Source organism: Oncorhynchus clarkii, chromosome 20, assembly GCF_045791955.1.
Source record: "Oncorhynchus clarkii lewisi isolate Uvic-CL-2024 chromosome 20, UVic_Ocla_1.0, whole genome shotgun sequence".
Lineage (NCBI taxonomy): Eukaryota > Metazoa > Chordata > Actinopteri > Salmoniformes > Salmonidae > Oncorhynchus > Oncorhynchus clarkii.
The window spans coordinates 64665792-64678673 of NC_092166.1; the positions used below are offsets into that span (position 1 = coordinate 64665792).

Consider the following 12882-nt stretch of genomic DNA (forward strand, 5'->3'; position numbering starts at 1 on the left):
TTCTTAAATGACTTGCCTAGTTAAATTAAAGTGGGTATGTATTGTAAAGGGTGACCAATGACTAAAGTCCAAATAAGACACAGAAAATGAATAAAACATTTACTTAACTAGAGTGGATAGAGTGAGAGAAAGAGGTAAAAAGGCTAGACAGCATGTCCCCTTCTCTTTGATCCATATGACCCAGTGCAGTTTGCTAATCAGACAGAGGTCATCTAGTCGGCTGATGTGGAGAGGGAAAGGAAGGGGTATTGCCCACTTAAAATCAAATTAGCATCTCCATAGGGCCATGGATGGAGGAGAGGGAGGGGATGGTGGGGAGGATAGGATGGGAAGAGAGCGGCTGGGTGAGTTTAACAGCACTGTGTGCCCGCCTCAGCTGTTCAGCTGTCTTAGAGAGAGAATGGGAGAAAAACAAAGAGAGCGAGAGAGACGTTTTTAGGGGGAGAGGTTTACGGTAGAAAATGCATTCAGTTGAGAGGAGAAAGTGAGCCTAAACTAGTCCCATCTAAAAGGGCTGGATGGGTGAAAGTAGTATGGCATTCAGTCTACAGGCAGAGAAGCATCTGTAAGGTGGGATTCATGGAATAGCTCCTAAACATACTACCTAGCTATTATACCTTGGCTGCAAATAAGGGTTTGTCATATTCAGCTTTCTATCGACAGGAGGCTTGAGTGGAGTCGACGCACTGATTAACTTTGAATTACAGACTCAGTGTGTGTGTGTGTGTGTGTGTGTGTGTGTGTAAGGGCTGGTGACTCAAGGAGAGGGGGGTGGAAGAGAGAATTAGTCAACGGCAAAAGAGAGAGGACTTGAAGTGCACCATAAATTACAGACTGTGTGTGTGTGTGTGTGTGTGTGTGTGTGTGTGTGTGTGTGTGTGTGTATGCGTGGGAAGAGGCTGGCGACTCAAGGGGAGGCAGAGAGAATTAGTCAGCGACAAAAGAAATGTCTTGAAGTGCACCATTAAGAGTTGTGTGGGATAAACATATCACATTTAAATCACGAGGCCAGAGCCACGGAACAACATAGGTCTGTAGTCGACATTAGCCTACAAATCCCCTAGCAGAGACAATGTGGATAACACAGAGTACTAGAAATGTTTCTATGCACACAATGTGTGCATTATATATCTTACTTTAAGAGCCATTCAGACTAAGTTTGTTTAAGGGTATATGAGGACATCAGACATGCATCTTGTGTACGTTATATGTTCCTGATGGCAGCCATTTACTCAAAGCAACTCTGCCATCTACTGGGGGAAGCAAGCATGTGCAACAAGGCATAAGACAGTTTCAGATCCCTCACACACACACACACATTCACACAACAGAAATAAATTGGACACACAGACAGAAAGCGTCAGTTTGTGTTGCTGTATTGGCAGGTACAGATAAGCAGGTAGCTAAAACGCTACCCTCCAAACACTCACCACCACTTAGACAGCAGTACACATGTTAACCTACAAGTGTTTTGTCTAGTGTAATATAGGGCACACATGACACACTATTCCCTATATAGTTCACTGTACAGAGCAGTGGTTACCCAAAGGGGGGGCGGGGTGAGGGGTCGGCAGCCCCCCCCAACAAAAAAAAAACACTTGTAATTTGTAATAGTTGAATGCAAAAGGTGCATTTTCGATATTGGGTAGTGCATCATTAGTTCCTCTTGTCATGTCAGTCATTGCATACATTAGAGAGCTATTTCTAACCTATTTATAAATAACCCATGTCAGCTAATGTTTTTTAGCCCATAGATTTTGTTGTAATTTTTGAGTTACTCAAATATCACATGAATACACATTAGGCTCTGCAAAATGTCTATAATTGCAGGAAATAAGCGTTTACAACTCTCTGCCAACAAGAGGGGTGTGAACACTTGGTGTCATGAACAATGCTTGTGCCATTGTGAGATGTTCTCCAACGCTGGAAGGGGGCCTGAGTGAAAAAGTTTGGGAACCTCTGGTATAGAGAATAGTGTGCCATTTGAGACTTGGACCTAGATATGGCAGTAATAACCAAGGCACCAGAGGCAGTCATCGTACAGTACTACAGGAATCCCTTTTCTTTCCTGTGAGATAGTTCCCTGTCTGAGGTCATCCAATAAACTTTTCGTCAGCTTTTTGACGTGTGTAGAAAAATACAAAACAAACTCCCTCCACAGCTGTATGTGGTCTGACGGCCACAAGGTGGTGCTGTTGTGTCTGTTTTTAATAAGAACAGCGGCAAGGCAATAGTCACATTTAACCCCCCCCCCCTTCTCTCTTTAAGTCTTTATGCTTTGAAAGTGACAGGTCACTCGCTAGCAATGTCCATATAAACAAAATCAAATGGAGACAGATCAACAGTTGTTAAGATCAACAGTTATTTTTCCAAGATTGGCAATCTTCACATCCAATGTCCTGAATACTACACCAAATATGGCCGCCGGTCTGGTCCATGCCGTGACGTTGCTTAGAGTCTTGTTCACCAGCCGACCCTTTTGTCCTGCTATCCTGGCGCGTGAGGCTATAGTTCTTTGAGATTGTCCATTCTAGTCATTGAAATTGTACAGTCAAAGGCCTGGTCAGTGGAGGTGGGCGTTGAGGTCGTACTTGTCACAGAACTTGTCAGTGAGGGGAATACAGGTGAGGTACTCACACCACTCACACTTGACCGGGTGTATGTAGAACAGTACAGCCAGTCCTGAGAAGAGACCCAGGAACACCAACAGGAAAACACAGATCTGGACACGCTTACGGTACATGTCCGAACGGCCAAAACTGGAAAAAATAAGGAGAATAAGATCATAAAATCAATATTAGTGTTTTAAGTGTATTAAAGGGTATAGCATAACCTTGAGGACATATTTAATTTCAATGTAATTACAAAATATATAAAAATGTTACCCAAAGTAACTTAAAGTTACAGTAAAACCTAATATATTCAGGTATATAAGGCCGCAAACCCAGAACCACCTGAGCCATTTACATCTGAGCCACATTATTATTTTTTTTTAAGTAGTTCAAAGCGCTTTATATTACATACACAAAAAATCCCCCAAATATTACCAAATCAAACCAGCTCTCACCTGATGTATGGCAGAAAGGCGAAGGAGAGGAAGAGTCCAGAGATGAATCCGGAGATGTGGGCGAAGTTGTCTATCCAGGGCAGCATGCCAAAGGAGAAGAGAAAAATGACGACACACAACAGCTTGGTGAAAGCCCTCCACGGACGCTCCAGGATCTGCCAGCTCTGGAACAGCTCAACAAAGAGACAGGCCAGGATACCAAACTGAGAGCCAGCTGGACCCACCTGGGGAGGAAGGGGGAGAGGGAGCAGGAGAACAGAAAGAGAGACACACACATTGTGTCATATTGGCAGTTAAATACTTAGCCTCCTGCCACCTAAGGGACAGCCAGTGGAATGACAACAAAACAAAATAAATGACATTTGAGATTCTTGTTTAGTATGGCTGCATAGCATCATAAACAAACACATATCCCATAATTACACCAGTGATATCACTAGACCTATATGATCAGTGAATCTACAGTACTGTACCTCTGCTCTGTAGGGTAGGAAGATGGCGCTGGCCAGGTTGCCAGTGATGCCAGAGACGATGTAGATGATAGAGATCCTCAGCCAGCCGGCCAGCTTCTCTAAGTCCCTCAGGATGGTCATCTGGAAGAGCACCGACACCAGGCAGTGCAGGATCCTACAGCGATACAAATGAGCAAATAAATAAAGATATGGAGAGTCTCAGCAGGTTACAAACGACATTATTTTCCAATAGGGTCTGGCTCCAGCAGATGCATTTTCACGCCACAGACACTGTGAGACATACAACATGAGACAGGAGGTTGGTGCCAGAGAGGATGATGCGTTACCGCCCCCAACAGCACGGGTGGTGAAATGACATGTATTATTAGAAGCTACCGAGCCTAGCTAGTATGTACTCACTAGCTGCACAAGTAACAGTGGTTAACAGAGCTAGTGTGTCGACTGGTATGTGTGAAGCACACTAACGCCCTGGAACAAAGCTGACTCGCAATACACAAGACAAACAAACGTCTACAGGTTGCGCATTCACAGAACATTTGAGACGCAAAAATACGATTTTCTGCCCAAATACAGTAGCTTCCTAATTTATTCATGATGTTTGACACAGCATGCAGGACATTGTGCAGGACAAAGTTTAAACATATTGAACACAACTTGTCTAATACCATTTACTATTTTACATATATACAGTACCAGTCAAAAGTTTGGACATACCTACTCATTCAAGAGTTTTTCTTTATTTGTACAAAGAAAAACCCTGGAATGAGTAGATGTGTCCAAACTTTTTACTGGTATTATATATATCTTAGTTTCCCCCCCTTTTTTTAAACTTTAAAAACAAACTCACACACAAACAATGACTACATCTCATCTGCCCGGACCCGCATGCTTACACCCCAATCGCTAGTGCCTGCATTATTGTTTGCCACTTGGCCTTAAATTTTACCACGGTCGCTCATGCTATTTCAATAATAAATCATTGGATTTTTCCATTGTGTCAATGATGGCGGATTGATTGACTTCCAAGTATTTAGTATACGTTTTTTCAAGATGAGTGATGAGAAGAGAATCATCCAGCTCACCAGGTATCTCACTACACCCCCATATTCCATGTCTTCAAATATGCAGACCAACGGATCAAAAGTAAGTTTACATTGTAGTACTTCCTGTAATACAGCCAACTTTCTAGCCCCGCCCACAACTTCCAGACTTGATAGCATTCCCAGAAAGCATGGATTATTGAGTCATTATTAGTTTTACACTTGAGACATCGACTCTGAAATGTGTGAATTTTATCTCTTGTATAATAAATGCTATACATTCGTTTATACTGGATTGAGCGTACGTTTCATCATTTCTTTAATTATGCTCCAACTTTCCCTCCATCTTGTGACAACATCAGTTCTTTTGAAAAAAAAATTCTAAGAGATTGTCATTTGGATATGCTCTACGCAAGGTTTTGTATATCTTCCCTATCAAATGAACATACCTTTCTGACTCAAATAAGATTCCCACAATGTTGCTCTGATGTCTTACAGATTTAAAACTGAAATTTTGTGATATGTAACTTTTAAGTTGGATGTATTTGAAACGATCTACACTGGTCAATCCAAAATGACTTTTTAATTCTGTCATGGAAATAAATCTATTTCCTGTTACAAAGTCATTTACGGATTCTATGCCTTTACTTTTCCATGTGGACCAATTTATCTGGTAATTTCTGAAAAGCTATCCAAGGATTGTACCATAGGGTTGTGTTTTTAGGGAGTCATATTGGTTCTTGTAGAATACGTTTCATTTTCTTCCATATTGTTGTAGTGTTCTTAACGATGAAGTTGTTCATGTTCTTAGTTTAACCCTTTAAAAATTGACACATAAAAAAGATTCTAATGAATATTCTTTACAGAGAAACACTACTCACCCTGCATGGAGGAATAGAGAGAGCCAGAGTCTGTAGAACTGGTCTGGGATCTCGGGGTTGAGGAAAGGAAGCAGGCCACACACATCATCCATACAGGCCACCTGGGAGCAGAGAGTGGCGTCCTCGTGGAAGTAGCCCTTCATAAAGTCACAGTACTCTCTGGACGTGATCTCGCACCTGAATAGTGAACACACAAGACAATCCATTACAACATCAACTACCTATATCTGTGAAGACTGAGGGAACTGAACAGCATAAAGTACAGGCTCCTCAGCAACACACTTTCAAAACATAGTTCATTGTTTCAATAAGTCATTTAGCAGGGATCATGAACTAGATATTTTCTTGAGCGGATGCTCAGGAGGCCAGAACATAATTACAAATCATTTATAGACCGCAGATTGACCACAAGAAGCCTAAACAGATGACTAAAACATAATCACTATACAATCACATATACAGCTCTGGAAAAAATTATCCTCACAGTGGGTGCGAGACCTGGAGAGGCCTACAAGCCACAGTGTCTCGCACCCACTGTGAAATTTGGTGGAGGATCGGTGATGATCTGGGGGTTCTTCAGCAAGGCTGGAATCGGGCAGATTTGTCTTTGTGAAAGACGCATGAATCAAGCCACGTACAAGGTTGTCCTGGAAGAGAACTTGCTTCCTTCTGCTCTGACAATGTTCCCCAACTCTGAGGATTGGTTTTTCAAGCAGGAGAATGCTCCATGCCACACAGACAGGTCAATCAAGGTGTGGATGGATGACCACCAGATCAAGACCCTGTCATGGCCAGCCCGATCTCCAGACCTGAACCCCATTGAAAACCTCTGGAATGTGATCAAGAGGAAGATGGATGGTCACACGCCATCAAACAAAGCCAAGCTGCTTGAATCTTTGCACCAGGAGTGGCATAAAAACACCTAACATCAATGTGAAAGACTGGTGGAGAGTATGCCAAGACGCATGAAAGCTGTGATTGAAAATCAGGGTTATTCCACCAAATATTGATTTCTGAACTCTTCCTAAGTTAAAACATTAGTATTGTGTTGTTTAGAAATGAATACGAACGTATTCTGGCAACACGGTCTGGCAACACTGCATATTTTTTGTTATTTTGACCAGTTGTAAATAAATGCTCTAAATTACAATATTTGTATTTGGAATTTGGGAGAAATATTGTCAGTAGTTTACAGAATATATATATTTTTTTTCATTTTACCTAAACACATACGTATAAATAGTAAAATCAGAGAAACGGATACTTTTGCAGTGGTCTCTTCATTTTTTCTAGAGCTGTATCTTTATATTATGCGTAAAAATACTTTGGAATAGATTTCCAAAATGTTAATCACTTGGAGCTGATTTTCCAACCCTTTTCCAGTATTATATGTCCAACAATAATTGTAAAAAAAAAAGTTAAAAAAAAAGAAAATCAGAATAATTGAGGGGCCAGTTGAGGAAACTCATATAGTATTCACCACTACCGTGCAGTTTGTGGAGGGTACTGTCTGTCCTCACCTCCCTTTGGTCCCAATGCAGCATGGCCGTCCGGTGATGGCACAGTCTATGTGGGGGAGGTTAGTGTGGTTGCCTGGGTTGTACCTGGTACACACTGGCCACTTGGTGATGTCATCAGGCCACTCATGAGGCGACACAGAGGCTGGCTCCAGGCATATTCTGAAAAGAGAGGAACAGAGGAAAGAACATATAATGTATAGAGGGAAGAGGAGATAAAGAAGAAGAGAGGGAGATGGATGAAGAGGAGAGAGAGAAGCAGTTTATTACCTGGGGTCCTGGTGGCAGACTGAGCCGTGCTGACGGACCTTCCCCTCCAGGAGAGGAGCACTGGGGTGATGAGGCCACTTCACCCACACTGCTAGAGTAGACTGGAGAGGGAGAACAGGGGGAGAGAGAGACAGGGGTGAATTGCTGCAGATTGTAGGATATTAAATATAATATGACTGTAACAGTAGTGGAACACCAGGGTAACTCACAGAGCACTCCTCCTGTGAGGTCTGAAGACAGCCGGAGCGGTCGTTCCTCACACAGCAGGCTGACTCCCGCTCTCTTCCTCTCTTCTCTTGGATCAGGTCATGGACCTGCTGGTCCTGACGCATGCAGGGGGAGAACTTAGCCCCCAGGTGGATTAGCGCCTCCTGCAGGTCAGGGGGAGGGTGTACAGTCAGAACACAGACAAGGGGCTCTATTTTCGGCTGGCGCTACGGCAGCACAAGTGCCAAACGCAAGTTTGTTTTGACATTACAGCATGTAAAAACAGATACTCTGGCATTTTGCACCACATGCGCCAGGTTCAGCAATTTACCTGTCTCATATCAATTTACCTGTCTCATATCAATGTACCTGTCTAATATCAATTTACCTGTCTCATATCAATTTACCTGTCTCATATCAATTTACCTGTCTCATATCAATTTACCTGTCTAATATCAATTTACCTGTCTCATCAATTTACCTGTCTCATATCAATTTACCTGTCTCATATCAATTTACCTGTCTAATATCAATTTACCTGTCTCATATCAATTTACCTGTCTCATATCAATTTACCTGTCTCATATCAATTTACCTGTCTCATATCAATTTACCTGTCTCATATCAATGTACCTGTCTCATATCAATTTACCTGTCTCATATCAATTTACCTGTCTCATATCAATTTACCTGTCTAATATCAATTTACCTGTCTCATATCAATTTACCTGTCTCATATCAATTTACCTGTCTAATATCAATTTACCTGTCTCATATCAATGTACCTGTCTAATATCAATTTACCTGTCTCATATCAATTTACCTGTCTAATATCAATTTACCTGTCTAATATCAATTTACCTGTCTAATATCAATTTACCTATCTAATATCAGCTAGCTTGCGCTGAGGTAGGAATATTTGTGGTATGTCCTTGAAAACAAGCGCAAAAGCAGGGGTTGGAATCAGTTCAGGGAACAGAACTGAAAAGGAACAGAATCAGAACCGGGAACAAAAGTGATCTATACTTTTCCGGGAAACAGAACCATTATTTTAAAAGCATGGGAACCGGTTAATAACATTATTTAACGTTCCAGGCATTTTTTTTTGTCCCACAAAAAGCGCAACAAAGCAGCTATGCAAAGCCCTCCCTCTGTCTCTCAGAAACTTCTTCCAGTGTCTGCCTGCCAGCAGAAAATCTTTGTCAGAGTGCGTGCGTGTTTAGGCTACCTGCCCCTCCCCTCTGAAGCATAGGCTCCTGTAGCCTACTGACATTACAAGCATGATTCAGAATTCTGGTGCCGGTCTGCACACACAAGCTTGTTAGGTCCAACATTAAGCCATTTCTCTGAAGATCAAAGACATTCAAAGTTCCTCCATAGAAGCTGCACCTCCGTAGGTATTATTCTGTGGGCCTAATTCAGATAGTGCATGTCAAAACAAGATCCCCAGTGCTTCAAGCCAAACGTCCTTCTCCACCCTCTCTTGCTCTCTCCCCACCCGTAAAAGTTTAGTCGCATCTCATGCCCTACACTTTTCTTTCCATCACACATGTAACTATAGACTGCCTGCTCCATAGCAAGCTGCTATATCCGCACTGATTGGTGAAGTAAATCTGGTCGGAACAGTGGAAAGAACCCCCAGAAAATAATGGTTCTGTTCAAAAAGTATTTTGCTTCCAACCCCTGGAGCGCATATCGAGAGATGTAAGACCAACGAAAAGCAGGTATTAGCGGTAACGCGGTTGGTAATGGCATGGATTTTGTGAGCGAAAGCGCAGCCCATCCAGCTGTGACACACAGTTCCCTTATGCTCATGGAACAAGAACGGAGATGTGCTTTTTGGGCCGGAAACCCTCCGTATTAATAAACATCTTAAGCACCAAAGTTGTATTAAAAGATTCAGTTTGGGAGCAGCATAACAGAGAGTTATGCTACCAGCGCTATGACTTACCATCGGGTACAGTTTGTTAAAATACAACACAGAGTCTCATAGCTGACATATCGGTTTAAATGATCAAATGAAGTCCGTTAGCCGAAAAAAAAGTTACACTTACAGAATTTGGTCCCACCCAGAAGTTTTCTTGTTGCACAAACTTTACATTTTCATAAACACCTTTATTTCTCAATACCTAAAGAGAGACAGGGGAGAAGCCAGACGTCTTTACGAAGTGACATGCAAAGACATAACACATTGACGCAACGGATCACGCATCACATTGTAGCAAAGACTATACAACCATCACTGTAACATTCATAACGCAAACTACGTTATATAACAGTCACTGTACTGACCGAGTCGACGGTCTCGTGCTGGGAGAAGCCCACAGGGGCGATGCCGTAGAGACAAACAGTCAGGATGGTGATTAACAGGTGGACAAATGTGATCCAGTAGGTAAAGAAAGGCCTGCGCACACACACACACAGAGAGAGAGACAGACACACACACAATATCAATACGGTATATCACATAGTACAACAGCTTGCCTCGTCTGTTAGAAAAACTATCTCAGTATGTCAGCGTGGACTTCACACGGACAACAGCTGCATCCACTAGGATAGGAGTTAGTAATGTATGACAACAACTGTGTAAACCATTGTTTCCCACATGGTGTGCTGGGACTCGACCATCTGTTACTGAGTCACACAGTCCTGGTTTGTTTATTAATCTAGAGGCCAGGCCAGTCACAGAAATTAGGTGCTTTCTATTATCCGTGATGACTCATACTGTATCTTATCTGGGGCAACCTCAGACACAGCTCCGACCTCCACTACAGATGTGGCTGAGCTCTTCTCCTGTAGTGTGATTAAATCTTAGACATGTTTGACAGTGCGACTATGTGACCATGCCAGAGTTGAAGTCAAATGCATAGCAATGTAGCAAGTTCAGAATTCCACATTGAAATGAAAGAATCTGAAAATCTTCATTGACAATAAAGTGTACCTGTGGTCGTCCATGTCCTCTATCTGCTGCTGGACGAAGCTGTCGATGCGTTTGCGGTAGGTTCTGTTAGTGAGCCGTCCCACCATCCCTAGGCCGTAGGGCCTCTTCTCCCTGGCGAAGAGCTTCTTGACGGGCACTGTGATCCGCTGGCCCCGTCGCTGCCCACTCACACTCACCACCTCCTGGCGCAGACGCACCTTGGGCTGGACCTGAGACAGTCCAGGTTCTTTACCTTTACGCCAGCCCCGCTCCAGGGGCCTGTGGAGTGAAGTGGAGTGGGAGAGAGAGAGAGAGAGAGAGGGAGAGATGTGTGTTAAGTGAAACTGGCTACAGTAGCAGCAACAACTTGCGTGTGTGATGTCTGTGTGTTCCACTCACAGCATCAGGTGACTCCTCTCCAGTTCGTTCTTGTCCAAGGCGCCACCTGTGAGGTCACTCTCATCCACTGCTGTGTTAGACTCCTCCTCTTTAATGGCGGCCTCAGACGGAGAATCAAACACATCGTCTGCATAGGTAGACAGCTCCTCATCTCCTCTCCTCAGACCATCCTGCATGGAGGAGGAGAAGGAGGAGAAGGAGCAGGAGGAGGAGCAGGAGGAGGAGGAGGAGGAGCAGGAGGAGGAGGAGAAGGAAAAGAGATGAAGAGGGACAGGAGGAACTGTGCGAGTATGCTATCTGTGCGTGAATGTGTGATGGGATGTGTGTGTGTTACTCACTCTAGCAAAGAAGGAGGTGTCCAGCTCGTCAGGGAAGTCCACTGTGTCGTCCTCCAGGAAACTCACTGGCATGAAGCTCCGCCTGCGACACCGCCGGGCAGCGCCCTCCCTCTCTCTCACCGTACGGCCCTGACACACACCATCATCATCATCATCGTCATCATTATCACTGTCATCATCATCACGTTGTCATCATCATTACCTTTGTTGTAACCGCTAATAAATACTCTCTGATGCACATTTATTGCATGATATTACATTACTGTTGTGTGTGACAATGAGACCATGACGGGTCAATTCCATTTCAATTCCGTCAATTCAAGAAGGGAATTCAATTTCAAATAGAAATGGAATTGACCCCAACCCGGGATCAAAAACACATCCGGTAAACAGCATCCCCAAAGCCCCAGACCAGTGTCCTCTCTGACTCCTGACAACCATCTGTGGCCAGTGGCCATGATGATTATGATGCTTTGACCTCTTGAGGCGGGATTAGCCCTGCAGCGTTCAATGTTTCAGTTCCAGAATACACAGTATTCTACTGGCTAACAGACACACAGCTGAGCATTCTGACTGGAGGACGGGACTGACAGCAGGGTTATCCTAATGCCATCTGTTAATGTATGTGTCCCAAATGGCACCCTATTCCCTATTTAGTGCACAACTTTCAACCAAGGTACCCTATTCCCTATTTAGTGCACTACTTTTAACCAGGGCACCCTATTCCCTATTTAGTGCCAGGGCCCCGGTCAAAAGTAGTGCACTAAATAATAGGGAATAGGGTGCCATTTGGGATAGGGTGCCACATTGTCTCCCTCCCCAGCCTAGTCATCTACCTATGTGCCCCCCACCACCCTGCCTGACACCACAGGACAGGAGAGAGGAACAGCCTCTGTACTGTACTGTTACACCAAAGCCTAATCCTACAATACAAGCCTGAGCTCAACTTTTACATAACACTGACATTGGTAATCGTCCTATACGATATAAACATACACATACTCTGTGTGTTTGTGCTTGTGTGCGTGTGCGCGTGCGTTTGTGTGTCCATAAGCAGGCTACAGTAAACTGGGGTTGTGTGATTAAGTCTCTCAATAACCATTTTGGGCAAAGAGATCAATGCCTAGAACAAACAACGCAATCCAGTAGGGTTCTGCTGTGTTTAGTTGCGTTGTATTGTGCCACCATTAACAAAGACACAGAGCAGAAACTGTTCAATGACCAGAGTCATATCAGACAGTCAGCATCTAAGAGGTACTGACACTACAGAGACTAAGGTGTTTGCATACTTGGCTTGAGATAGTAAATATGAGTCAAGGTGACTCCCAATGATGCATTTAGTTAGATCAAAGCAGTGTCTGTTACTAGAACTGTTTTATCTCAGCTGCTGGAGTATCGGGGATGATTCATCAACAGTACAGTGGTAAACATGCGGGAAACACATCTGCTCCCTGCACACACACACACACACACACACACACACACACACACACACACACACACACACACACACACACACACACACACACACATCTTCATGCACACACTCACACAAACACACACACAAACACTCTGATCCTCATGCACACACACACACACACACACTCTGATCTTCATGCACACACACTCACACAAACACTCTGATCCTCATGCACACACACACACAAACACACTCTGATCTTCATGCACACACACTCACACAAACACACACACAAACACTCTGATCCTCATGCACACACACACACACACAAACAAACACGCACACACACA

General features: G+C 43.6%; 1 protein-coding gene across 4 annotated transcripts in view; it reads right to left on the minus strand.

Moving 5' to 3' along the window:
• Positions 1 to 1360: 1360 nt before the first annotated feature.
• Positions 1361 to 12882, minus strand: part of LOC139376720 (rhomboid 5 homolog 1b (Drosophila)) — a 43972-nt gene continuing 32450 nt past the window's right edge. For 2 of the 4 annotated variants that reach the window (XM_071119596.1, XM_071119597.1), the window contains 12 exons: positions 11113 to 11241; positions 10775 to 10944; positions 10397 to 10654; positions 9748 to 9859; positions 9510 to 9584; positions 7458 to 7619; positions 7249 to 7349; positions 6982 to 7140; positions 5462 to 5638; positions 3541 to 3694; positions 3068 to 3291; positions 1361 to 2759 (listed from right to left, as the gene is read on the minus strand). In XM_071119596.1, coding sequence (XP_070975697.1) covers positions 2564 to 2759; positions 3068 to 3291; positions 3541 to 3694; positions 5462 to 5638; positions 6982 to 7140; positions 7249 to 7349; positions 7458 to 7619; positions 9510 to 9584; positions 9748 to 9859; positions 10397 to 10654; positions 10775 to 10944; positions 11113 to 11241 — 1917 coding nt within the window. In that variant the 3' untranslated portion in view covers positions 1361 to 2563. The remainder of the gene's footprint in view (positions 2760 to 3067; positions 3292 to 3540; positions 3695 to 5461; positions 5639 to 6981; positions 7141 to 7248; positions 7350 to 7457; positions 7620 to 9509; positions 9585 to 9747; positions 9860 to 10396; positions 10655 to 10774; positions 10945 to 11112; positions 11242 to 12882) is intronic. The other 2 variants (XM_071119594.1, XM_071119593.1) reach the window with 1 other exon arrangement.